This window comes from Microtus ochrogaster, chromosome 1, assembly GCF_000317375.1.
Source record: "Microtus ochrogaster isolate Prairie Vole_2 chromosome 1, MicOch1.0, whole genome shotgun sequence".
In the NCBI taxonomy this organism is placed as follows: Eukaryota; Metazoa; Chordata; class Mammalia; order Rodentia; family Cricetidae; genus Microtus; species Microtus ochrogaster.
Window position 1 is genome coordinate 60666734 of NC_022009.1, and position 26840 is coordinate 60693573.

Consider the following 26840-nt stretch of genomic DNA (forward strand, 5'->3'; position numbering starts at 1 on the left):
CTAATAGCAAGGCAGGAGAAAGGATGGTCAGGGTTGGCAGGCAGCAAGAATAAATAGGAAGAAAAATCTTGGAAGAGAAGATTGAGGAGCGAGAAAAGGAGAAGGAGAAGGAGAGGAGAATGTTGAGGGCCAGGCAGCCAGCCAGCCACATAGTCAGTCATGAAATAAGAATGAAAATAAAGATATATAAAGTTAAAAGCCCAGAGGCAAAAGGTAGACAGTATAATTTAAGAAAAGTTGGCTAGAAATAAGCCAAGCTAAGGCCAGGCATTCATAAGTAAGAATAAAACTCCATGTATTTATTTAGAAATAGTTTTAAATACATATCTGTTTAGTGAATAATGGTAGCAGGTTCTTCCCTAGGCTCCCTAGGTCTCGTTATCTATCTGGTCACGGGTTCTTGGCTCTTTTAACATTGCTAGGTATGGGTTCTATCTCACAGAGCAGGCTATTGACTTAGTCAGAAAATGGTTGATTATCCCCATGACACTCATGACATGGCACCACTTCTTACTATATTTTTATTTTTGAGATCATGATACTATTATTATTATTACTATGATTTTTTCAAGATAGGGTTTCTCTGTATAACAGTCCTAGCTGTCCTGGAACTCACTCTGTAGACAAGGGTAGCCTTGAACTCACAGAGATCTGCCTCCTCTGCCTGTCAAGTGCTGGAATTAAACATGTGCCCCATTACCACCTGGTGAGATTATGATACAATTATATCAAATCTTCTTTTCATTTCCTCTATTCTATCCAAATTCTTCTATATACCCGTTCTTGCCCTTTTTAATTTGCATCCTGTTTTTTATTGATCATTGTTACATACATATAGGTATATAAAATATTTAATATTCCTATATATAACTTGTGTAATTAATATAATGTTACTTGTATGTTTTTTAGGGCTATTTGGTATTGGACAACCAATTGGTGTTCTCTTCCCTGAAGAAGACTAAGCATTCCTTAGTTTCCCATAGTTCTTTGTGTAGTGTTGAGGTCACATGGTTTTTCTCCTGTCCATTTGTTGTTCTAGTTTAGCTTATGTTTAGACTGTTGTGTTGGTGAGTGTGGTGGCTTGAATAAGTACAGCCCCCATAGACTCATGTGTCTGAATGTTTGGCCTGTAGGTAATGGCACTATTAAGAGGTGTGATCTTATTGGAGGAAGTGTGTCACCGTGGAGGCAGGCTTTGAGGCCTCATATGCTCAAGCTATAACTAGTGCGGGACACAGTTCACTTCCTGATGCAGAACTCTTTTTTTTTCTTTCTTTTTTTTTTTTTTTTTTTTTTTTTTTTTTGGTTTTTCGAGACAGGGTTTCCCTGTGGTTTTGGAGCCTGTCCTGGAACTAGCTCTTGTAGACCAGGCTGGTCTCGAACTCACAGAGATCCGCCTGCCTCTGCCTCCCAAGTGCTAGGATTAAAGGCATGCGCCACCACCGCCCGGCAAGATGCAGAACTCTTATCTACCTCTCCAGTATCATGTCTACCTGTCTACTGCATTGCTTCCGGCCATGATGATAGTGGACTAAACCTCTGAAACTGTAAGCCAGCCCCAATTAAATGTTTTTCTTTATTAGAGTTTCACAGCAATAGAAAGCCTAAGATAATGAGACTTTATGGGTGCAGCTTTTGATATTACTAGGAGACACAATCTCACAGCAAATTCCCTGATCCTTTGGTTCTTACAATCTTTCCACTCCCTCTTCTACAATGCTTCTGGAGTCTTAAGTATGGTAGCTGTTTTGTAAATGTATCCACTGGGACTGGGATCCACAACTCTTTATTTTGATTGGTTGTAATCTCCTGTAATGGTTTCCATGGGTTACAAAAAGGAGTTTCCTTAATGTGGGTGAGGATTAAACTTATCTGTGAGTGTAGCTAGCCCTCAGGCAAGTCAGTCTGAGTTTAGGGGCCTTTGGGTCCTATACCCAAGGGCATTGTGTCTTCAGCACCTCTAGGGGGTTAAAGGCAACAGCAATAGACTGTAAGTTTTGGGAGTCTCTTGGACAACCCTGGCCAACAACTCAAAAGAGGGCTTCTTATGCTGGTGTTTACTCCTAGGAGTATTGTCAGCTTAGATAAATTTTTATTTAAACTATATATGTATATTTATACAGACTTATGTATATTACAAGATTTTAAGGTAGTTAATAGTATGATTTTTATGACTTTTCCAGACATTCTTACTCTTATCTTACTCTATTCCCTTCTTTAGTATTATCTTCCTCTATCCTCCTCAATTAGATACTGCCTTTCCCATTCCCCAATCATATCACTGTGCCCCACTATTCCCTTCTATTGTTTCCCCACCCCTACTCTGGCATTGGTCCCTTATTACCTTCCTGGTTTCTGCAGTTACCCTAAGAAATAAACTCACAACCAAGGATTTGGAGCTAAGAGCTTCTAACGAGAGAGAACATGGGACGTTTGTCATTCTTGGCCTGGTTAACCTCACTTAATATGAGCTTTTCTAGTTCCATATGCTAACCAGCTAGATTCAAGATTTCATTTTTCCTTACAGATGAATGGTATGCCACAGTATATGTACCACATTTTCATTATCCATCTGTCAGTTGAAGAACATTTAGGATGTTTCCGTTCCTTAGCTATTGTGCATTATTGGTTTTCAATTGCTCTTTTAAATTGTGTCCTAGGGTTCATCTAGTAAATTGTCATTGATAAACATCTCTACAGGATTGGTAGATGTTGGAGAGAAGATACTGGCTTGATCTTTCATATTGCTATTTTTTTGTGATGAAATTGGGCATGTGGACTTTTTTGCTAGTTCTAAGACTGATGTGGACAAAGGGACAGAGGGACAGAAGGGAGAATGAGTAGTTAGGTTGGGCCTAGAGGTTGGAAGTGGCTTGGATAGAATGAAGTCAGATGGATAGAGGACTGGAATGGCATACAAGATGTGCCTCCTGATCCAAACCTGGAGTGTTGGGGAGATCTTGCTTGGTGGAAAGAGACCCACAGGTTAGGAATTGGTATCAAGAGTCCTGACAGAGGCATAGAGATTGGTTGTGGAGGAACTAGAGGTCAGACTAGACAAGGACACTGGATATGGAACCTAGACTAGAACTGGTGGGTTAGGGAGACTCATAGGGCTACACTCTGGAGTAGGTTGTGGCTGTGTGGCAACGTTGGATGTTGTGCAGAACAGACCTGTGGGGTGATAGGTAGGGCCGATCCTGCCAAAAGTCTAGAGGTTGGCTTGGAATCAAGCAGGGGTGGCCAGCACTTGGTTTGAGACAGGAGATAGCTCTGGCAAGGTGAGCTCATCACTGTTTTTAGAGACCACCTAAGGGTTGTTGTTGTTGTTTTTCAGTTCTTTATATGGTCATTCAGGGGGCAACTACAAAAAAAGTGAAGAGAAGCTCAGGAAGACAAAGTTCATCATACTGACATGTTATGGATAGAAGACACATGGTACACAGGGAAAAACATTGGGATGCCAGGAAGCAACAATAGGAGCAACAGGAAAGTATTAGGCAAATGCTTTTATTGTTAAGAAAACACAAGACAAAAATACAGTTTAGGATTGGATATTTTGTGCAATCTGGAGGCCTCTGAGCTGTTGAAGTGGTATCTATTTGTCTGATAACTGGGTCCTGGCTTGATTATGACAGAAGTATATTATTTCCTTGACTGATTCATCCAACCAGAGGTAGTATGCCTCCAAATTAGTTTGAATACCAAATACATGCTTTTAGTTTATAAATCATATTTTAAAAATTCTCCATCTGGTTATATAGGGTCTTTCATACAACCATAGGTGCAAGTTGAGAAATAGAAAGATACAACTAGGACAGGTAGGTAGGTAATATATGTATCACTTGGGTTGTTTAGTTCTGTCCAGATGCAATCCCAGATGAACCGACTTCACCTCACAATGGAGTACTGTTGACCTGCCTATCTGTTTGCACTGAGGTCTACGAAACTCATTAGCAGATAAAGATGCAGTTTCAGACATCCCTTTCTGTGTCTAGAAACACTCCAGTAGCTGCTTTCCAGATTATGTGGCATGTTCCAGGAACTTATTGCATGTTTCCAAGGTGCGTTTCATACATTCATTATATCATTCCAATTACTGATCTCTCCAACATGGTTGGCTATATGGTATAGATCAAGTAAGAGAGCTATTTGGACATAAAGTTGAGTTTTCTGAAGAGCTTTCCTTGACTGCTTTGGATCTGGCAGCCTCTTGGGAATATATACAGGGCATAGCAGAATTCAATAGGATATAGGTCTAAATCATGCTTAATTTTGCTCTGTTAAGAACACTAGGAAAAACCTGGAGCCATTTTGGATCTTTGCTCTTGGGGTAGATAGTTAATAGCATTAATTCTGTTCAAGGCTAGAGATGTGGCTTAAGAGCTCATAACACACAAGATAGCTCTCTATAAAAATAACTATTTGGGCCAAAAGGCAACAGTGCCAAAGCTGAGGCTCCTGTATACAATGTTATGTCTTCAAAAGCTGTAAAAAAGTCCACCAGATGCTGCATGCACTTGTCTATATTAGGAAACAAAAGATGCAGAACACTTCAAAAGACTTGTTCTTCCTTAGGTCACAGTAATTTACAAGTATCCTGCTAACCTGAACCTCTTATGATAAATGTCCTGCATATCCAGTAATGCTTTTTGCCTTACATTTGATTGTGTGAAGGCAGTATGGCAGCAACAGCTGATAGTATTTGTATACCTAGAGAAAAATAAAATACTTTTTACTTATCTATTGACATAATTACAAGATTAAGTCAATTTTTTTTTGAGACATGGTTTCTCTGTAGCTTTGGAGCCTGTCCTGGCTGGTCTCGAACTCAGAGATCCACCTGCCTCTGCCTCCTGAGTGCTGGGATTAAAGGCATGTGCTGCCACTGCCCAGCAATTAAGTCAATTCTTATAGTTTTCATGAAATACAAATGCTTTAAAATTTGCATTAATGTTCATGAATGAGACTATATTCTGGCTGAATGTTATCAAGTTTATGCTGTTCTGATAAAGTCAGAATTGCCTTTAAGTTCTAGTAAAGACTTTATTTCTCCTTTAAAGATTTTATTAAGACTCACTTGCAAAGCCACATGAATATGTATAAACTCGGAAATAGAAGTTTGATTTAATGTCACTCAGACCACCTGTATTTCCTCCCTTTTCCTCATAGTAACTTATGTTTTTCTTTCTCGTATGTACTTTAGACCATATGAAGCAGTAGTCTGCACCTCTTAAAAATACAAAAAATCCATAGAGAAACCCTGTCTCGAAAAACCAAAAAAAAAAAAAAAAAACCAACAGAAAATCTGCTTAATGCATGAAGGTATGAATTGTGTGTACGTGTGTGCTTAACGGCATGAGTAGAGGTCAAGCGATAAAATGTGGGGTCTTCTCCTTCCACAAAAGGAGTTCTTGGATACAACTCAAGTCATTAGACTTGGCAGCAAGCTCCTTTATCACTGAGCCATCTCACTGACCTGGAAAGGAATATATTTAAAGCATATTTTTGTTGAACAGTGAATTCAAAACAAAGATGTAATTTCACTGTTATGTTTTTGGCCCTTGGACTTTGACTGAGAAAGCAAACATGTTTATCCAATTCTACTTAGTTCCCAGAAGAGGTCTGCAGTCACACAGAATCGCCTTAGAACAACAAAGTAGGACTCATACATGTAAACTCCATAAACTGAGATCACTGGAGATTACTCTGGAGGCTGGTTATAAGCTGGATTTGTAGTAACGCCATCTTCATCCAGTACGTAAGATTTTCTTCATCTTGGAATTCTGGTGTATGATTTCTGGGTAAAGCTTTTTCCATGGTCAACGCATTTATTTTCCAAGAGTGAATTCTCTGATCTGCCTCGTTTATTTTGCTATGATTAGCGAGGACATAGTTTGTGAAGCTGTATGATCTTCTGGGAATCTTCCCCTCTAAATGCAACATGATTTCTCTACTGATGAGAGAGTGAGGTACAACTTCAGTTTTCTATATTACATTTATATTCATCTCCATTCTTAACTGTAATGTCCAGTAAAAACACACCTCTCCAACGGTTTGCTCAACTGTCTCGTCTCTCCATGATTTCCCACAGGAACTGTCTGGTGAGTGAGGCACACATGCTGGAGACCACTCATTAATCATGACATACCTTTGCAATCATTAGATATGATCTGTGTTCATCTACTCAAAATCTGTGCTATAATGTTCTAGTTACTGTACTGTCATGATTAACAAATACTCTGTGGGTGTGTAATTACCGTCCTCAAAAAGCTTTAAGTCACCATTCAGAATATAAAAGAACCCTTATACACAGCTCTCCTTACTTCTTACAACCGAAAAAGGCAATTTCCTTTGGAAAAATGATATGAGGATCACTGTCACCTGTAAAATTTTACTTCAATCTGTGTTAAGAATTAATCATCAATTATAACATACAGATACAGAAACAGATTAGAAGCTTTAATTTTACTAACAATCTATGCCAGTGACCAGCTAACTAAATTCTACTGGCCAAATAATTTCATTAGAACACTCCTATTCGTTTCTATTTTGTTAATGGCTACTCACACACCAGAGTAGTAGAGATTAGTGCTACAGTGATCATTTGGCTTGCAAAGTTTAGTATAGTTATTATCTGATTTCCTAAAAGGGAAAATTAATTCTTAATCTACACCATGAAAATAGTAATTTTAAGGAAACCCAAGTTATTCTGTAAATGAAGTACTAGATAAAACAGTTTGCATTTTAAAAGTACACTGGTAGAAATTTCACTTAAAATACTCCAGTTGAAAAAAAATTCCGCAGTCATGAATGACTGCCCACAAAAGGGAGGTCTAGAAGCAAAATCTTAAAGCAGTAAACCTGGAAGACAGCTTGCTTTTGGATTGTTTTTAAGTAATTTGGAGTTCTGCATAAGTAATAAGAATGATACATAATGATTCTGGACCTAGTGATTATTTTAAGGAACCAGTGTTATGTTTGCTTCTTGAACATCTAAATTTATTTGGACAAAATGAAATTAACAAGAATCAGGAGAAAAGTAAACTAAGCTCCAAATGTAAAACTAATAAAATATTTTTAGACTTAGAAAATACTGATCAAAGCATTCACAATTCAAGTACACAATAAAATGATCTAGTGAGGATATATAATTAAAAAGATTTCATGAATCAGTTGCTAAATCGTTATTACCTACATTGAAATAAAACAATATAAAAATAAAATTGAAAAATTAAAACACTAAATTTTAAAACAAATACCAAATTGTAATAATGATAGGAGGGTCATTACTAAATTACTTACATCAACTTTACTATTTCAAGAAAATAAAACTGAACAGAATATCTGTACTAGGGGGATTAACAAATTTGGGTTTTCAACCACAAATTCTCTGGCAGATACTTACAGATGTATATATGAAATATATATGCACATATACACATACAAATATATATTTGCAAGCTTTAACATTTCTAACAACTGGTAAACAAAAGCTTTCAACTTTCAACGTTTTATTAATTTTAAGGGCTATAATTTTGTTTTATACTAAACATAAAAATGTTAACTTTTACTGACATTCACTTGATTTTCAAAATCATTCTGGCTACCACTAAAATGTTCATGAAAACTAATTTTACATCATTCAACTAAGACAGGAATATGAAATTCTGTAGTTCTTCATATCTCCATCCTCCAGAAAAAGGTAACAATAGCATATGTCTATGGCATGATCATACATACAGGATGGTGAGTCAACCAAATAGTGAAGATCTCTCCAAACTCATTAAAGCTAGATTCAAACTGTTATAAAGACTATTGGTACTTGTAACACAGCACATCACTGGATGTAAGAATATGGGGCAAAATAAAGAGAGGCTATCTTCAATTTTTTACTGCAGTTTTTATTTTTAAATCTTATGTGAATGGGTATGTGCATGTGAGTGCGGTTGCCTGTCAAGAACTGAAGGGGGTGACAGATCCCCTAGAGCTGGAGTTACAGTTTATTGAACAGCCTGATCTGAGTGCAAGGAACTGAACTTGGGTCCTCAGGAAAAGCAGTAAATGTGCTTAACCACAGTCATCTCAGGAGACCCAAGGAAATGGTTTTGAAGAATGGTGTTTTCCGTAATTAATACTTTTATCTTCAGATATCTGGTAACTTTTATCTTTAGATATTTGGTAACTGGAAAAGGCTAAGAATTCAAATGCAAGACATACACAAAAAATCAGATCAAAGAGAACTCACCAAATCTACAGAATTTGACAATACATACACATAAAGTTGGGATTATGCTATTTTCAAACCATGAAAAGAAAGCAAAACATCCATTTTCCAATATTAAGAGTTGTTTTATAACTAGAACAGTTTTTTTTTTTTTAAAAAAAACAAACAACAAAACTTTTGAGAAAGGTATATTAACAGTCCTGGCTACCCTGGAACTCACATAGCCTCTTACTCAGAGACCCACCTGCCTCTGCCTCCAGAGTGCTGGGATTAAAGGCGTGTGCCACCACTGCCTTGTTTAGAACAGGTTTAAAAATATTTCCAGTGGTTTCAAAGAATGCCTCTCAAACTCCAGATTCATGTGTATGCTTTATCTTGTTGTCCTATTTATTTATTTATTTTGGAAGGCAGGGTCAAATGTGTTTCAGGCTGTGTTCAAATTCACAATGAAGTGAAGGAGGATTCCAAACTTCTGATTCGTCTGCCTCTATCTTCTGTGTGCCAGGACTGTAGATATGTGTCAGCAGGCTTGGTTTATGTAGTGCTGGAGGCTGAATCCAGGTCTTCATGCAAGTTAAGCAAGCATTCTATCAACTGAGCCACATATACTCAGTCCCTGCTATTTTTAAAAACTTATGTTCATATACCCAGAATGAGTTTTGATTTCCTTTCATGGTATAAGGAAAGACCAACAATAAAACCATCCAGTAAAATTTTTACTAATATAAAATTGTAAACATTCCTATTTTACCTAAAATTGGTTGATTTTTATCAACAGAGTGGCAAAAACAGGCAACTTTAACTTAAACTTCTTGCATAGCTCCTTAATGTTTTATTCAGAGCATTCACTAAACTGGACCTTTACTGATACTGAAATTACTGTACATCATCTGGGTAAAGCATAAAATTATATTAACTATAGAAAGAAACAAACCACTCTTGATTTTTAAAAATTATATTTACACATATTTATATTCAGTTGACAAGAAGCATCACAATTATTACTCTATAAAAAAAAGTAAAAATAACCATGGAAGCTAAGGCCTAAGTTTTTATTTCAAATGTCCCCTTTGTTTATAGCTAAGAGATATTAGGAACTAAATTTTAGTACCTCAAAATAAAACAAAAACCAAAAGTCTTAGTATTTACATATAATATGGAAAATAAGAGCTGCTGTTTTGGCTAAGTTAGATGGCTGTTACCTACAGTATTTACACTGTAAATGTTAGGGTGGGAAGTACTACTAAAAATATCACTTTAAACAAATGTAGTGTACCTGGAATTTTGTTCAGATGGTATCTGTATACCCTGACAAGTGCTTATTGACAGAATTTGACTTATTTAAAAAAATCTACTCAAAGTCTGAAACAGACCTCTCTATGCTTCTTTATATTGTTTATCTAAATACTATTGAGCCTGATATCAGAATAAGCACTCAATTTTAAATAAAACAATGGCAACATGTATACATGTAATTTTTTAACATTGTGAAATGTCTTAATGGTGACCCATAATTGTAAGACTATCTACTAATTCTTTTAACCCATTAAGTCTCATATACACATGCGTATATGTTTATTCCTAAACAGTGAAACGTTCCAGTGACTTAAAAGTAACAAAGAATTCATTATGTTACTCCCTTGGAATTGCTTTTCTAGGGTTTAAAAACACATTTATACCCTTGGCCAAAAACAAACACAAGTCAGTGTCACAGACTGAGCTTTAAACCGCACTTTAATTTTCAGTATCTGTAACCTACTAGTAAAATGAACCAGATGGAGAATATTAGTGATTCACTATGCAGTGTGTCAGGTCAATGAGAGAATGCACAGAAAAGGGAGAGATCAGTTCTGGGAAAGGTGTTAAGGTGGTTAATGTGGAAACTTATAAATGCTAATTTTAGTAACAAAAATAGTTCAAAGCGTAAACGAATGTTAAATTAACACATTATAAAAGAGAATAGCTTAAATAAATTGGAACTCACATATTACAATAGTAAAGTTAGGACAGAATGAACCAAAGATATGAACAGTTCTGAAAATTCTCTTTTAAGCCTACTTCCAATAGAAATATTCAGGCTTTTTTCCTGTACATAGTTGATGCTTTGTCTATACCATTTATAGTAGAAAAATAAATTCTTTAGCAACCTAGAAACAGTTTATAAAACTCTTAAAGTTTAATTTTCTTTGCCAGACATGCCAATGTTAAACTGACAGCTATAAATTAAAGCTATATAGACATAGGTATAAGTAATATAGAACAAGTTAAGAATACTACATTTACCGGATATTCTTTTTTAAAAATTACTGTACTTTCTTAATTCCTGTGTGCTTTGCAATAGGAATAATAGGGACTTTGTTCTCTTAGAAAAGATAATAATATGTAAGAGTATAACACAAATAAGATAATTTATAATATACATGTACTTCAACAGTAGCCTGGTTCATGTTGACATCTTGGTTGAAATTGGAAGTATAATACCTAAGATATAACAATTGGGAAAGAATATTTATTTTAAGACAAAATGGAGCAAATCAAACTCTTAGGAGCCTTGAATCTCAAAATCATTGATTTACTATAATACAAATAAGGAAACCTTAACGGTGAAATATAAAGATTACAATATTGACCAAAGGATTTTTTGTCTTTACTACACAAAATATGACCCAGCAGTAAAAACAAACCATTTTCCTTTTTCCAGTAAAACAAATGATATGGTTTTGATAAAATAATTTTGAATATAGCCCAACTAAATTTACCTATTATCCAGTCAGAAAGTTTTATCATAATTTAGTGTTCTGGTTGTATCTCCACTAACAAAATATTTAACCCCTAAAGCAGCAGTCATTTATAGCAACTCTGGTACCAACATCAAAGGGGAAAACTGGTTTAAAAAATGGTGCAAAAGCCATTCTGGACTGTAGAACAACATATCACAGAAAGAATATGAATACATGTTTGTGATTTTATATATACATACTCCAAGAAGTCTGTCAGTACCCAAAGTATTTTTATTGCTGTATTAGCAATGAATTTTTTTGGGATATATTCTCAAGGGCCACATAAAAATAGATTCAAGGAACAGATTAAATTGAAGTCCTAGATTAAATGTTTGGTTTAAAGAATTTTCTACAACAAATTTCATGTTTATGTATGAAAAGTTATATAACCTTATATGAAAATGTCATGAAGTATTTTTCTACACTATACTAAATGTATTTCCCAAGAGGGAAAAATTAAAATATCTAAAATATATTAGATTAAGATTACAAGACCATCATAGATCTTTTGAACATGCATCTGTTTACAGAATTAACCGTATACAAAATGTATTTTTCATTAGAGATCATAAAGAAATGAGTTGGGGACAACCATCCTTTACACCACATTATCAACTCACTTTAACCACAAGTGTGTCGTTGGTATGTGAGTACAAGAAACAGGTTCATTCACTCCTCATCAAATCATCCACCGATTTACTTCGAAGATGAAGGTGCAGAAATGTGAAATATGTTACATGTATTTTTTTCTTTCTTTCATTCAAACAACATCCCAAGCATGGCATAGCAGCCTGAAATTATAAAATACTTAACTGGGCTTTAGTTATCTATACAGGCTGCTTGAATGTGAATTAAGTTCCCAAATTAGCACATCAAATAACAAAGCCAGCCATAAAGCAGGCTGAAAGCATTAAACATTTCATATATGAGTTTTAAATCATTTAATTTCTATAGAAAAATTTTATTCACAATATAATGTGACAAAAATCGCCACAGGAATGATATACTGATTGCAATAAGGTTGCATGCAGCAGCAGCTTTGCATTTTTATAACTATTTTTTGTTTATAAAAATTAAACCTCTCCAGTCATGCTTACCACGTTTTTAGATTTGTAATGTAAGTTAACAGGGAATACCACATAGTTCAAAGAGAAAATGTCTCGTCATTTTGAATGTGGATTATCTGTATGAAACATGAAATATACTACTAAACCCTGAAACATGCATGTCTAGATTTGCTTCTGTCCAATTTCAGGCCATTTGCAATCACATTCTGTTTATATAATACCAAGAGGATCTGTCTGCAATTGTGGTTGAATGAGCTGCGGTTGCAATGGTGGTGGCAACTGAAGTGGTACCATTGACTCCACCAATTGTCCTGGATTTGTGGGTGGAGGAGGAGCCACAGTGTTCGTAGTTTCTACAATTTCTCCATTGTAAAAGAAAAACTGACACTGTTGAATAAATGTTTCAACGACAGATTGATGGATTTTAGTGGTAGACAGAAACTCCCGATTTTCAAAATCAGGTCTCATCAAAGTCGGCCAAAAGCAGATGGATAAGTTGTCTGCTGTCATTAGGTTGATTTTATTTTGCTGACTAACCCTGAAATTATGAAACGAGGAAAAAAAGAAATCAGAACTCATTGAAATTACAGAATTCCAAAGCTAGCTTACCATTTAGGCTAATTTATCTTCAAGTTAAAATTTTTTTCTTAGCATTTTCTATTCAACTATATTCTAAAACAAGAGAGCAGTGAATGTATACTCCTGTGAGAAGATCAGATAGTCTAAAATATGCTGCACCCCAGGGCTTAAAGGTTTACACAGGAAGTCTTTTCAGTTTGAAAAACACCATTCAAAACAGCGGGTTCTAACTGTGGATCCAAATTTTTAGACTACTGTGGGAGATTAAGAAATCAATCAGGGCCAGGTGGTGGTAGCGTACACTTTTAATCCAGCACTCTGGGGGCAGAAGCAGGCAGATTTCTAAGTTTGAGGCCAGCCAGCCTGATCTATATAGTGTGAGTTCCAGGACAGCCAGGGCTAAACAGAGAAACCCAAAACTCAGGGTATGTCTTCTCATTTAAACCATCTTTGGAATACTTAGCATAACCTATCCAGCCAAGAATATTTTTAAATTTCAAGAAAGTTAGCTCCTAGCACACTAGCAGCAGTTCTTTAAAAACATTATTTTGTACACTGTTAAAATTTTATCTTAAAGACAACATTCAACAAATTCTACTTTAAATTTTATGACAATTTAACAGCAAGTTACAAGTAGTCACAGAGTTTAAAATTATTTTTACTCAGCCCTTTAAATATCTGAGCAAGCACTCCTTGCTTACCACCATCTCTAGGAAGCAAGACATGTAAAAAGCAAACCGTAGACTATAAACTATAAGTTATTACACTAAGTGTAATACTGTATTCAACCCTCTTATTTTACACATAAACACATCAAACTGGGCACAGGAGTACACATCTGTAAGCCCAGTTCTCAGGAAGCTGAAGTAGTAGCATAATGGATCCCAGGTCAGCCTAAGTTACAGAAGAAAAACTGTCTAGAAGTCTGTAGCATAACAAGAAAATCTTCAAGATTAAAAAAAGAAAAAAATAAAACAAACAAAAAACACAAACCAAAGGAAACTCTCAGACATAGGAATCACTTACCTAAAGTAAAACACTGTATTCTGTTACGAAAAAGTCACTATTTCCAGTTAAAAAGAGACTCAATCGAACAGTCAGAGTAAAGCCTACCATTTGTTAGTAAGCAACAGGTGGCTAGTATGTACAATGTGGTATTTCTATGTAGCAGTGGAGTGCTAGGCTCTGGAACCAGACACAAAGTTACGAACATAAGATGGAGTCTACCTGAAGGTATTTTATCTGTTGGAAATTAGGGTGACCAGGGAACGCTTCATGGACAAGGTTAAAGTTAAGTCAAAGGTAACGAATGTGGGAAGAACGGCAGGAAGAAAGGGAAACTGAGTTACAACAGTGGCTATAAGCATTTGTCAGAACCTTCGGGAGAGCTTGTTCAAAGATAAACTGCTGGTGACTATCTTAAGTTTGTGATTTATTATGTCTGTGGTGGACCCTAATAACATGTATTCCTAATAAATACTCAGATGGCTGCTGTCTTAGGCACTACACTTTCAAACTACTGGCAGCATGTTAAGATATGCCACAAACTGATATTCCTCGATAGCTGCTATTAACAGTGTAACACAGCATAAGTGCTGCTTATGCACAAAGGAAGTATAACCACTTATAACTGCTAGCGCTAATCAGTTCAGAGTCCATCCTGAACAGAGAGGACTATTTTCATCTTGAAAAGTCTTTGGGGCTGAAGAGACAGCTCAGCAGTTAACAGCATGAGTTGCTCTTGAAAAAAACTGGAGTTAAGATCACATTGTAGTCCAGAACTATCTGGAACTCCAGTTCCAGGGCAACTGCTGCCCACCTATGACCACCATAGGCACCAGGAACACATGTGGCACATATTTACAAAGATCTTTATACAGATATCTTTTAGAAAGATCATCAAGAGAGGGTAGGAATAAAAGTTGGCAAATAACAACTGTTCACACTAGTAGGTCCTGAACAAGAAATAGTAAAGTTGTAAAGGAGAGAAAATGGAAAAATTACAAACATGTACTTGATAATCACTGGATGTGAAGAGTGGAAGAATATAATCAAAGAATCATTCCATAGGATAACTTTATAATCTTATCAATCTGTCAAAGAGAGGTATGACATGTAGTTGTCTTTCTCCTTGAACCCTAGCTCCATTTGTTCACTGCTAAATCCCCAGTACTGTGAGAATATGTCGGGGAGGGGGGCTGCTTACTGAGTTACAGAGTCGCTCCAAGTTAGCTTCAGCTATCATCTTAACAGTCTAGAGTTACCTAAGAAAAACTCAATGGGGCACTGTCTCAGACTGGCCTGTTGGCGTGTCTGTAGGCTACATTCTTGTTTGAAGATTCATGTAGTAGGGCCTAGCCCACTGTGGGTGGCTCTATTGCTATGCAAAATGTGCTGGGCTGTACAAAAAAGTTAGCTGGGCAGGAGTTAGGGAACACGCCAGCATGGTTTCTGCTTCAGCTCCTAGATTGCCTTCAACTTCAACAAGATACCTGAGAAGCATAAGTCAAACAAACCCTTTCTTCCCTTGAGTTACTTCTGACCACGGCATTTACCAGAGCAATACAAAAGAAAACTAGAACTGTGCAGTAGACTGCTCCTTTTAAAACTAAAGTCTGAACAGCTTCTGCTCTATCTCTAGTATTTCTCAGGACCACAAAAAAGCCTCTACCATACAATGCTTTCTCCATAAAGGAGTGTGGTCTCCTAGCAAGAAGAAAAAATAGTACATATTGTAAAAAAAAAAAAAAAAAAAAAAAAAGATTTATATATTACGAAACAAACTTCCTATTGTTATAAAGACTAAAGTTAGTCCAGAAGTCATAATGGGAACAGTACTGTTTGATCTAACCTGGTATTGTTTCTCTATCTCTTGACTTTCTCCATCCTAATTTTGGTCAGTTCAAACGAGCCCTCTCTTTGTGTTCTTCATGCATCTATAACATGCTTTTGCCTGTGCTGTTTACTATTGTACACAGGCAAAAACACTTGTAGAATACAGCACTTAAGATAATTTGAAGGTGTGCTAGTACTATGATTTTTTGAATATGTTCTGCCCTGTCCTTTTTTCAAAATCTTTAAAATCAAGTCCAATTTTTAATTCAATCTGGTATACTTACAAGATATTGCCATTCTCTATATTCAATGAGGTTTACAGCTTCTGTGTTAACAAAATACTAACAATATTAACCAATAATCATTTTTTCAAAAGGGGATATTATACCATTTATAATGGTTTACAATAAATAATATTATTTATCAAGTTGAAAGTTTTGGTTATTTTTTTTTAGAAGGGGGACTTGGAACAGGTATAAAGGTAGTTTAATTTTATATCGCACACTGACAGTAATAACAAAACTTGAAACATTGTGAATAGTCTCTCCTAAGAAGAATAGATTAGAATACATTTCATCTGGGCCCTACTATTATTGCAGTTTAGTTTCTGGTGGTAGGGATCAAACCCAGGACTTCCCAGATGCTAGGTGAATGTTCTACCAGTGAGCCATACCACAACCCTATAGAATACTTTAAATTGCCACTAAAAATGTTTGAATAAACTTTTGGTAAGAGTTTATGTGGTACGGCAGAATTGTCTGTATTCTGTCAATCATGTTATAAACAAAAGCTGATTGGCCAGGTACGAAATATAGGTGGGAAAACCAGACAGGAAGTAGAAATGATGTAATAAGAACAGGAGAATTCTGGGGAGGAGGAATTTGATTCCTCCCACTCCTGCCCAGACCACTGTTACTGAACGTAAATTCCAACTGTAACATATTTAGAGTTATAAATACAAAAATTAGTGTCTTATATTTTGGATAATAGGACAGTTTGTGCTAAAATTTCCACATATGGAATACAAACTTACAATACAGTACAGTACACAGGTGAATGAACCACATAAGAGCTGTACTATACTTAGGAGTTCCCTCTTCAAATTCCAACTTTTCCAACTCTGAATATGTTGATTTGGTTAGTTTGGTTACTGCCATTTTTTAACTACAATTCTAAGATTTCACACAAGAGAACTACTAAAGAAAACTGAGAAAAAAATATATTGTTGGGCTGGGTATATAGTTCAGTGGTAGGGTGCTTATTCAGCATGTGGAGGGCCCTGGGTTAATTCCTACTATAGTAACTAAACAAACACTGATTATATGTGCAAAATAGTAATCATAAAACTTTCTAGATATGAATTAGATAATACAGACAACCATTACAAAAGACCCGAACAGAACCTTGTGTTTAGTCTATAGTCCCCTTAAATAGAAATTATTATTACCCAGCAAGGTTATATAAAACATAATGTGCATTTTATTTGTAAGTACCTGTTTAGATGTGTTATAACATATCTGAATACATCATAGTTTACAGGATGAAATTTCTTAACAATTTCTTTCAAGGCATGAAGACGTTCTGTTTTATCTGGGATTTCTGTAAAAGAAAAATCATTGTATAAAATGAATAAACTTCCAAATATCTAATACAAATTTCCAGTTAATATTTATTACAAAAATTAAGACTCTGTTTGAAGCATATTATACTTCTATATATATGATTACAAATTTAGTTAGAATTATGTAATTATATATAGGCATGTTAGTCTCTTAAATATTCATGTACAGAGTGAGAATTACTGTCTATGTGTAAAATTACAGCTCAACAACAAAAGCAGTAACATATAACACTAATAAATAAGCACTGGATATCTTGCAATGAAATTTCTGAAATATGAACTTTCTAATTTTAATGTGTCACCAAGTTTTTCTTTTGATGAAAATATGCCCCTTAGGTTCAAAAGATTTCCAAAACCAGAGATAGGCACAAGGTAGCCCTGAATTCATAATAACCTATACTATACTTAATTATAATCTTCTTTTAACAAAATATTTCCCTTACTAGTAGCATAAATATTTAATGTAGTTATTTTCCAAGCTTATGCAATTATAATACAGGATAACTAAAACACAGTACAGCAATAAATGGGAGATAAGAGATTTATTTTCTGTTCTCTTACTTTATATAATCGTAGAATTTTCAAGTACTAAAAATTCTTTTGTCAAATTTACTTCTAAACTAGGCCTTTAAAATAACCCTTCTGAGTAGTTCTAAGGCTAGTGTTTATGACCAAGGTTAACACCTGGAAATGTAAAGACAACTTTATACCTTGTGACAATATATTACAAGTTTCTTTTTCTTAAAACTTTAAAGAAGAGATTTTATTTTCAAGACGTTTATGTTTTTCTACTGTTTGTGTGATGTCTGTGTCAGGAGGGATGTGATGTACAACTGCAGGCACCCAGTAGTGAAGAAGAGGGGTGGAACACCTGGAGCTCGAGTTACAGCTGGGTGTCAGCCACCTTGCATGGGTGCTGGAAACTGAACTCAGGTCCCCTACAAGAGCAGAAAGTGCTCTTAACTGGTAATCTCTTCACACCTCTTTTAAAAATTTATTTTTCTTTTCTACACTTCTTCACTTATTTATGTGTGTAGAGGTGGGACAGAGGAAGGTGAGTGCATGTGATATCACAGTCCATGTGATACAGGCCAGAGGACAACTTCCTGAAGTGGTTTTTCTCCTTTCACCACATGTGTTTGGGGATCAACTCAGATTGTAATAACCTTTACTTAAGGAGACATCTTGCTGGCTCAGAACTGTCTGAGCGCTGGCTCAATGGCATGGAGCGCCGCCAGCGGAGCCCGAGGTTGCCGGTTCGAGTCCCAGGTGAGTACTGTGTGTGAATGTGTCTGTCTGTCTCTGTGCTTGTGCTGTGCTGTGTGTGAGTGACTGTGCTTGCATAATTAATCGGAAAAAAAAAAAAGCCAGGCTGTGGTGGCGCAGGCCTTTAATCCCAGCACTCGGGAGGCAGAGGCAGGCGGATCTTGGTGAGTTTGAGGCCAGCCTGGTCTACAAGAGCTAGTTCCAGGACAGGAACCAAAAAGCTACGGAGAAACCCTGTCTCGAAAATCAAAAAAAAAAAAAAAAAAAGGAAAACTTTAAAAATAAAACTAAAGAAGTAATCCCATTTAAAAGAACTTGAAGACTTATACTAAAAGGAATAATTTAGAAATTACATTAATTTTGGCTATTAATGCAAATTAAGCACAGGTTTTGTTTTTTTTTTCATATTCACACAGACCTTAGGATCCATTTTCCAGATCTTCCATGAGCATTTAACTCATCTAGGAAGTGCTATGCAATCAAGTGCAGATTCTACCACTGATGTAAAAAGCAGGACCATGTACCGCTTTATGTGACCCAGGACTGTGGGGAAAAGAGGACACCAGAGGATCCAGGGAGAGAGAGGATCCAGGGAATAAGGTAGAGAGTATTAAAACAGGACTTTCAATATCCTCTTCTGCCCTCAAGGTGCACTCTCCCTCTGTCCCTCATTACCTGTGGGAATAGCTAAAAACAAATATCCCTAAGGTCATCCATGGGGGCCCTGACTTTATTTAAATTTGGAGGATACCTTTAAGACATATTTTCAATAAAGTGAGATTTTAATTAAAAATTCTATTTCATAGTTTACTCTGGTAATCAATATTCAAAAACCACCACCATCACAACCACAAAACAAAGTTTATGCTTACTTGCTGCTTCCAATAGCTCTGGGTGGAGTGAATATGGAATCAAAGGATCTGGCAGATCAGCAAAGAAAGCCTTGAGAGCTCCAGCTACAGCATTTACTGTGACTTCCATTGATACTAGATTGATATTATGATCTATAAGACAGAATCAAAATTTAATTTATATAATGAAATTTTAACTTATTGCAGAGGTAAACTCAACAAGCACCTTTCTGCCAAAAAATACTTTTCGTTAATTACTTTTCCTCACAGGCCAGCAAACTATACAGATCAGAAAAAGACAACCCCATGCAAAAAGCACTGTATTCACAGATAATGTATAGTATATGTCAGCATACAGTGAATTACAGAATTTTAATATTACTATTCTTTTAATTTCTTGTTTATACACAGACTATTTTAAGACCGTAAGAAAATAGAAAGACAAAGAATACAAATTATGTATAACAATTCTAATTTGGACCTTTAAACTCTACTTTGTAATGTTTTAAGTAAACAAGTTTTTAGTAAAGGGCTGATTTAAAAAACAAGAACAGAACATGTAAAAGGTATACCATAGACTTATTTGATATTAACAAGTCACCTAAGTGTGAAAATACAGAGCAGAAAAAAATTATCCCATGACTTAGAGGCAATCATTATTATATTTTATAGCAGGCTTCCTTTGAGCCCTTTTATGAATCACTTACAGAAAACATGACCCATTTACACATCTTATTGGACAAGCATTATCTCATTAGCCTTATATTTATTCTTTCATCTCTACTGTGTGCTGAAAAATTTTTGAACTAGAAAGATTAACTTGTCTGAGGCATTGACAGTTAGTGGTAAGATTAAAAAATAAAACCACTAAATTGAATCCAAGAGCCCCAACTACTACTCTGCCCTCCTCACTGAAAGTGGAATTGCACCAATTTGACATTATAAAATAGTTTCTCTAATATTTCTTAAAAACATGGTAGAGTATTTTTGACAACATGGCATATTTTTACACAGGAATATACAACTCAATAAGTAATGTTTTGGCATTTTAACAAACATAATTACCTCATTACAATATACAAATGACACATGGGCAGTTCTCCCTTCTCTCCTTAAAATTACAAATACTGCAACAAATGCCTTTAACAAGCACATGCAAAGGATTTTGGAATACAAACTCCTTGAAGTGAAATTTCTAAAACAAAGGAATCTGAATTTTAATATTCACAAACTGCCTCTCAAAATGTACCTACAACAGGTATACAAAATGTTTGCCAACATTACCAACAATCTTTTTAATAATAAATACAATCTTAAAATAAAAATTTGTCAATGGTAGAGGCTGAGTATATTTTTAAATATATACTAAGAGATTAATCTGCATAGGTCACTCTATACTCTCTTGAAGATTTTGTCCTTATATTCTCACACACAATTTTTACATTTTTAGGCAGCCTAAATTGTTATTCATTTATGCTTTCTAGATTTCTTGCCAAATTTAGGCATTTTCTAGTCAAAGACTATAAAAATATTAATTTATTTCTAGTAATTTGATTTTCAGTTTTAAAGTTTTATCTTTGATCTCGCATGGAATTCCTTACTAGTACAGTCTCACTTTTAAATTTGCTTCTAAGTATTAGTTATCTGCTACATTAAAAAAGCATTTTTATATAGTCCCATTTTTGACATAACTGTTGCTAATCTAACATAAGTAAATTTATTGCCATTTTAATTCTGGCACTGGCTTTATAGATTCTGTTATTCTTTTATTTGTAAACAGCTTATTAGATTAAAAATATAAATAGGGTGAAACTGTCCATTGTCCATTATGTATCATAGCTTACCTCAAAATGTGTGCTTTACATTAATCAGTCTCAGTGCATGAAAAAGATTCTCATTTCTAAATAAGACCTATAAATTTTATTGCCTATGATAGACTATCAATTCTGTTATTTTTCTTGTCAATAAAAAGTTCTTTCTTGTTTTCTAGCCTTCACACATAAAAATACAGATGCAATGCTGTATTTTTTAGAGCAACTGTTTTTAACTGTCTCCAATCTTTTATTCTAAATGTATTTTTAAAGTTTGATACTTCCAACTTCCTCTTCTAATTTCCTAATATCCATCTTCCTAAGAAGACTATAAAAGATTCAACATTTTCTTTCTTTCTTTCCTTCCTGTTTTGTTTTGAATACAATATTTTACTATGCAGTCTTGGCTGTTCTTGAAGTCATAAAGATCCTCCTGCCTCTGCCTCTTAAGAACTGGGAATAAAGGTGTGCGCCACCATGCAAGGATCAGTCCTTTCTTGTTAGTATGAAGACAGATCTCTCCCAGTTCTAGTCCTGCACTGTGACAACTACCACATGTTTACCATATGTCACACTTTTAAATGCTTTCTTCTCCATATCCATTTCTATAAGAAGTTTCAAATAAAAGTTTCTTACCATAAAATTCTAATAAGAAAAACAGTAAGACAATTTTATTTTACAATTATAGTACCTTGATCAAACTGCTTTTGAATGTTGTCTTGATCAGTTTTATTTCCACTTACACGGTACAGTCCTTCAGTACATAATCCTAAGAAATTAAAAAAATGTTTTTATAAACACATATATCCATAACAAAGAATTTGCTTAACTCTAAATCCTTAGTGACCAGTCAAATGTGATCACAATTTACAGAAATATTAGAAAATTGATTCCTGTCGAGTATCATGCCCAGAGCAGTATGTCAGGGCCTTTGTATAGGGTGACTTGTTATTTTTCTGTCTGGTTACACATACTTTATGCTTTACAAAGCAAATCTATGAAGATAAAATGAATAAAAATTTACTATTAGAAAATTTAAGAGGACATGGTCATATCCATAAAAAACTATGAGTTATCACTGACACAACCAACATGAATTAGTCTCGTAAGAATTCAGGTATGTGAAAGAAACCAGATTGTGTCTGATGTGGTGGTACATGCCTATAATTATAGCCCTTGGAAAACTGAGGTAGGAAGGTCATGAGGTTAAGGCCAATCTAGGTTTAATAGCAAAAATCTGTCTCAATGAAGGAAGGGAGAACCAAAGGAATATATTCAATTTACATAAATAACATCCTGTAACAGGGATTCTTACCTGTATTACAGCAAATTGCTTGCAATGGCTAGAAAATCAGTTATGAAAGGACAAAAGGTGATTGTTTTATAATCTGACAGGTTTGTCAAAAATGAATACACCTGTATTTGTAAGATCAGTATACTGTGCTCTATGTAACTCATGGTCCTTAAAAAATAAAGGAACCATAAGCAAATCCTGAACACGCTACAATCAGAGGCTGAGAAAATGGTTCAGTGGATAAAGTGCTTGGCATGTAATTCTGGGGACCGGAGTTCAGATCCCCAGGACGAGGCAGGTGTAGCAGCAGCCCATAATCCTAGTATTTGAGGGAGAACTTGAATTTCTAGGGCAAGCTGACTAGTTGGATAAGACATCTGACAAAGTGTGGGTTCAGTAAGAGATCCTGCTTCAATAAATAAGGCAGAGAGTAACTGAGGAAGCTACTAGACATTAACTTTGGATTTCTACACCCACACATGAGCTGGAGTACATACGAATGAAAACACACACGCACACCCCAAACCAAACACTCATTCACAGTCAGATGAGATTAGAATCTATTACTTAGGTAGACTCTAGTTATTAGTAAAAAATAATGAAGAAAACTGGTTTCCCAATGAAGAAACACCATATGTGGATACAGTGTTAGTGCTCGCCACTAGTTTGTAACCCGCAATTCCTGATAGTTTGCCTTCTGAGACTGAACTTAAGCAGTCTCAAACATCAGTTAAACTGTGTTATTACTACTTAAAAGAGCCGGGACACTGAACTAGTTTAGATGTCTATCATCAGATGAATGAATACAGAAAATGTGGTATGTACACATATACACGGAATTCAGAGGCAAAGAAAAATGCAATAATTTGCAGAGAACTGGAAAGACATTAAACAAAATATTCTGACTCAGAAAACACATTTTCTCTGTGCATTCAACATTGAAAGATTGAAATTTATATATGCATATATAAATATACACCCACAGTAAAAGGAGAGCTTCAAGTATTAGGCTATATGACATTTCAGCCTTGGTTAGTCTGAACTCACAGAAATCCAACTGCTTCTATCAAGTGCTGGGATTAAAATGTAACCACACCTGGCCCCATACACAACATTTATAAAGAGTGAAGAAACAACTAGATATGTAATTTAATAGATTGTAATACAATGTAATAAAAACTGACATAGAATGAAAGCTGCAGAAAAAAGTTAAGAATCACCCATTAATCGTATAGGCACAATGGAGGAAAAGTTAGATAAAGAAGGGGCAAGAAAGAAAAGGGCAGTGGGAAATGAGGGAGAATTGCTCACGTATGCTATGTACATTTATGAAAATGGCCTTATATAACCCATTTTTTTCAAGTTACATTTAAAAGATACCTCAACACAGACAACTGGGAAACTCAAGTGCCATTATTATAAACTAGCAAAATCAAAAGGAGTTGGACTGCGGAATTACATCTTAACTTTGTCATGTACAAGCCATCTCAATTCAACCAGAAATGTTCAATAGGCAGTTCAGAATATATTCATGCATTAAAGTACAAAAACAAACACCTGGAGAGTAATTCCTGTAAATGTGATGGCCTTAGCCAAAAAGCAAGTATTAATCATATATGCACAAATGGCATCATAAAAGTAGTGGCTATAAATTACTGAAACTGTAAGAAGGTATTTAGTAAAAGCAAAAAAAGAATTAAAGAAATGCCATACGAGAGATATTTTTACTTAAAACGGGATTTAATGTTTCTTAATCAAATGTCCACTATGTCATGTAAAAGAATATTCATGCGGTTAAAGAAATAAAATGTATTGTCTTGGGTATTACATAGCATATAATTCAAGAGGTCAGCTATTCTGAATGTCAGAACAGTGACTGAAATAAGTATGTTCATGATGTTTTTAATTATATTAGCAATGAAGTTCACTCAAAGTAAATGAGGTTTCTCATCTACTAAAAGCTGACAGTGATGAAGTTAATATTAATGGAAGAATTTTTAGCAGTAGTATTTAACATTTCTGGCAAAAAACTGTTACATGAATAAGACTAAAGACAGTGCATTACCAGTTTACCAAGTACATTTTTTTTCTTTTATTAATGCCACAGGGCCAGGAGTGCATGTAAATTATTTTTACCTTACTGAACTAAAATGTGTTCCTACCTTTTGAAAGCAATGGCTACCTGATATTTGTTATTACCATTATATATAATAATTAAAATTTCACATAGCATATATTACATTTTTTATTCTATCTTTTTTTTTTTGGTTTTTCGAGACAGGGTTTCTCTGTGGCTTTGGAGCCTGTCCTGGAACTAGCTCTTGTAGACCAGGCAGGCTGGTCTCGAACTCACAGAGATCCACCTGCCTCTGCCTCCCGAGTGCTGGGATTTAAGGCGTGCGCCACCACCGCCCGGCTTTAAAAAAAAAAGATTGTGGCCAGGAGTTCCACAACTTGGTCAGGGAAGCATGCAGCCAATACTTGTTAATACAGAGACTTGTAGCAAGTCAAAGGCTGAGTGCAGAGTCTAAACAACTGAGAGTTCACCTATATCAACCTCTCCCATCCCCAAAGCTCAGGGAACATCACAGTAGAAGAGGCAGAAAGAATTTAAAATCCAGTAAATGGGGGAGGAGCTGACTTCTGGATAAGACATGGCTATTGAATACATCAAATCAAAGTAGCTATAGTTAACTGCACATGAGCAAGCCAATCAAAATTCCAGCATGCACACAGGGAGGAGGCATTCTCCCTTAGCAGCATGGCTCCTACACGGACTACATGTGACTATTTTGGGAATTTTCTCTGGTTGGCTGGCCATGCTCAAGTAGATAGTTCCACGAATTCTCACATGAATATGGGAAGAACTGATATTGGGGGTTATTAATAACATCAGGGCAGGGTTCACGAATGGGAGTTTAGAGGGAGATACTGGTGGATGAATATGATCAAAACATACTATATAAATGTGAAAATTTCAAAGAACAAAAATTATTAAAAATAAAAGGACTTATTAAAGACACATGATTAACTCAGTAAAAATAAATTCCTTAGTCAATTGATAAACAAGCTAAAATCACTAGTATGTCCTATACAACGCATAAAAGATATCTTCTTGCAATGCCTCCAAATGATGTGTATGAATGGTTTCTTCTCTCTACAAGGTCTCTATCCTTGGGACCTGGAGAGCAATTTTCTGTACATTTGACATAAAAGGAAAACTACCAAAAAATACTGGGCATTTGAAGACTTACACTCAGAATTAAGAGGCAACTAAAATTATCAACATATCCTAATGTGACTGGATAAGCCATAAAAAGCAATTACAATGATGAGTGTCATGTCTCATTAAAAACTGATTTTGTATGACAAATACCAAAAAACAGTAAGTTTAGCTTTCCTTTTTGAAAAAGTTGTAAATGTTTAATGTATATCATATATTAGATAAGCATACAGAAAACTTACCTTTATGGAATCATTGGTGATTTTTAGACTATTCTTTATGGAATAACTGATATTTTCTTTTTTAAATTTTTTTTTTTTTGAGCTATAAATATTTTCCCCATTCCCCTTCCTTCCTCATCTTTCCCCTTCCACCCTCTCCCTGCCCTACATGTACCCAATTTACAGAGATCTTGTCTTTTTTTCCTTCCTAAATGGAGTCATGTATGTCTTAAGGTCCTCTTTGTTGTCTAGGCTATGGACTGTAGGCTAGTTATCCTTTGCTTTATGTCTAATATTTGCTTTTAAGTGAGTACATATTATATTTGCCTTTCTCAGGCTGGATACCTCACTCAGGATGAGTTCCATCCATTTGCTTGCAAATTTTAAGATGTCATTATTCTTTACCAATGAGTAGTACTCCATTGTGCAAATGTACATTTTCTTTACCCATTCTTCAGCTGAGGGACATCTAGGTTGTCTCCAGGTTCTATTATGAATAACATGATATGAACACAGGTGAGCAAATGTCCTTACGGTATGATTGAGCATTCTTTGGGTATATATCCAAAAGTGGTATTGCTGGGGCTTGAGGTAGATTGATTTCTAATTTTCTAAGAAAAGACCATACTGATTTCCAAAGCAGCTGTACAAGTTTGCACTCCCACTAGCAATGGAGCTGTCATAAATGTTTTTGATCTTGGCCATTCTGAAAGGTGTAAGATGGTATTTCAGAGTTGTTTTGATTTACATTTCTCTGATGACTAAAGATGTTGAGCATTTCCTTAAGTGTCTTTCGGGCCATTTTTTAAGATTCCTCTGTTGAGAGATCTCTGTTTAGATCTGTACCCAGTTTTCAATTTTATCATTTGGTATTTTGGTGTCTAGTTTCTTGAGTTCTTTGTATATTTTGGAGATGAGTCCTCTGTCAGACGTGAGGTTGGTGAAGATCTTTTCCCATTTTATAGGCTGTTATATTGTCTTGTGGACTATGTCCTTTCATTTACAGTTTTGTTACTTTCAGGAGGTCCCATTTATTGACTGCTGCTCTCCGTGTCTGTGCTACTG

The 26840-nt window shown here is 35.3% G+C and overlaps 1 protein-coding gene across 2 annotated transcripts in view; it reads right to left on the reverse strand.

The window, feature by feature from the left end:
- Nucleotides 1-7886: 7886 nt before the first annotated feature.
- Arhgap5 (Rho GTPase activating protein 5) overlaps nt 7887-26840 on the reverse strand; it is a 68282-nt gene continuing 49328 nt past the window's right edge. For both annotated transcript variants that reach the window (XM_005343740.1, XM_005343741.2), the window contains exons 4-7: nt 21729-21806; nt 19248-19379; nt 16982-17087; nt 7887-12612 (exon numbers count right to left, since the gene is read on the reverse strand). In XM_005343740.1, coding sequence (XP_005343797.1) covers nt 12285-12612; nt 16982-17087; nt 19248-19379; nt 21729-21806 — 644 coding nt within the window. In that variant the 3' untranslated portion in view covers nt 7887-12284. The remainder of the gene's footprint in view (nt 12613-16981; nt 17088-19247; nt 19380-21728; nt 21807-26840) is intronic.